Source organism: Penaeus monodon, chromosome 19, assembly GCF_015228065.2.
Source record: "Penaeus monodon isolate SGIC_2016 chromosome 19, NSTDA_Pmon_1, whole genome shotgun sequence".
NCBI lineage: Eukaryota > Metazoa > Arthropoda > Malacostraca > Decapoda > Penaeidae > Penaeus > Penaeus monodon.
The window spans coordinates 39,060,336-39,062,075 of NC_051404.1; the positions used below are offsets into that span (position 1 = coordinate 39,060,336).

Here is a 1,740-nt window from a genome sequence, read left to right on the forward strand (position 1 = left end):
CTTTCACGAGGTGAAGGTCCATGTTAATAGGTCGAAAGTCAAGTTGCTAGAGACCCATATCTTTTGTCTTCTTTTCAATGTATTTAGAATATTAGGCTCATTCATTGAAATCATCTTACAAATACTCGAGTTGCTTGTTACTCGCCAAGTTTTCACAGTGTTGGATGATCCGGTGAGTTCAGCTCCGCAGTCATCCAGAAGTCGAGCATTTGCTTGGCGAAGATCCTCGACTTCCCTCCGCATCCTTTCCTTCCCAAAGGCTTTCACTTTTTCCTCAAAGACTTCGCTGAAGAACTTGTACAGAATGACATCCTGTCTGTTCAGTTCCCGAAGCCTGTGTTTCTCCGCCTCCGAGACCTTAGGCCTATAAGACGGACTCCGAATCTTAGCTTTGACATAAGCCACGTCTTCAGTGTCCCAGCACATGAGGTGCTTGAGGAGGACCAAGGACTCGTCGAACCTTTCAACTATCATCACCAAGTCAAAGATCTGATTCAGCCCTTTTGCTTTGCTATACATCTCACTTTCTGTTGCACGATCGCTGGGATCTCTGACTCCGAAAAAAGTAGCGATTGTGTTTAATTTCCTCTTCTGAGCTGATGTGTAATGTGACGCTTTTGCAAAGGCAGAAAGAGTCATGCCAAATTTCTGTGAGAGAGGAACATTCTCGAATAAATTTATTATTCGAGGATCAGCTGGACATTATACGGAAGTATAATCATTTACACTTGATAATAATTTGCTTGCTAACCTTTTCATAGCTTCCAAAATACCACATGGACTCGAAGCGAGATGCTGGCTCCCGTATAGCTGCGACGTATTTGGCTAATTCTTTCATCACCTGCAAGATAAACATTTTTCTTTTGTGAGTTCATGTCACCCAATATCTGTTGGCGAATTTAGTTTTAACAAGTTCTCAATAATAAAACGGATTTCTGAAATTGTTGTCAGTGTTGATAAATACCTTGGAGATTAATAAAAGACCAAGTAGTGAAGGTATTCCAGAAGCAAATAATATTAATTCAATCAAGGATACGTCAACTGACTGACGTATAAGTTATTATTATTTATTTATTTTTTGTTACCAGTTATTCAGTGAACACACCTGCTGTGATCTCTCCTTGTTAAATACTGTGTGGGATACGACCATGTTGTAGCGACCGTCGGGAGAACCATGATACTCTGGCGGCAGATCCCTCGGAGACACTTCCAGTGCTGGCGGCAGGGCGAAGGTCAGGCCGTACTTGACTCCGTACCTGATCCAAATATTTTCAATTAGACAACTATGCTTGCTTCAAGAAGTTCCCTTTTCCCCTTGTTAAATCTAGTAGTGCAAGGAGCTCTGGTAAGTAAATGGACATATACTGTAGTGCCAGAATGGCATCCGCCCCTCTACCCCGTGTCTCTCTCTTTCTACAATAGAACCATTACTTACGCAACGAAAATCTGGAAACTAGTAGTGGACGCGCATTTCGGGATCTTGAGGAAATACACTGAATTCTGAGGAACACACCACTTCCTTGGTCCTTCTTGGTTTCCCAAAGGTTCAGGGGGTAGCATCGGCTGCATTACTCTTAAATTAGCAACGCCTTTGTTTACTTTATATTATTCCTGGTGAATATCTGAAATTATATAGATAACATTTTTCCTGCAATCAATTTATATTGCACAGTTTGTATCCAAACGTACATGAAAATCACCTCGCATGCGAATCGCCTCCTTTCATTGTACTTAATACTT

At 41.4% G+C, this 1,740-nt stretch overlaps 1 protein-coding gene across 1 annotated transcript; it reads right to left on the reverse strand.

Annotated features, from left to right (window-relative positions):
* LOC119585218 (galactosylceramide sulfotransferase-like) lies at positions 1 to 1,703 on the reverse strand (the record flags this gene model as incomplete). The annotated part of the gene is given in 4 exon segments (XM_037933871.1): positions 1 to 648; positions 752 to 841; positions 1,106 to 1,256; positions 1,436 to 1,703. Coding segments are annotated over 4 exon segments (1,020 nt in total). The 5' UTR covers positions 1,570 to 1,703.
* Positions 1,704 to 1,740: the final 37 nt, after the last annotated feature.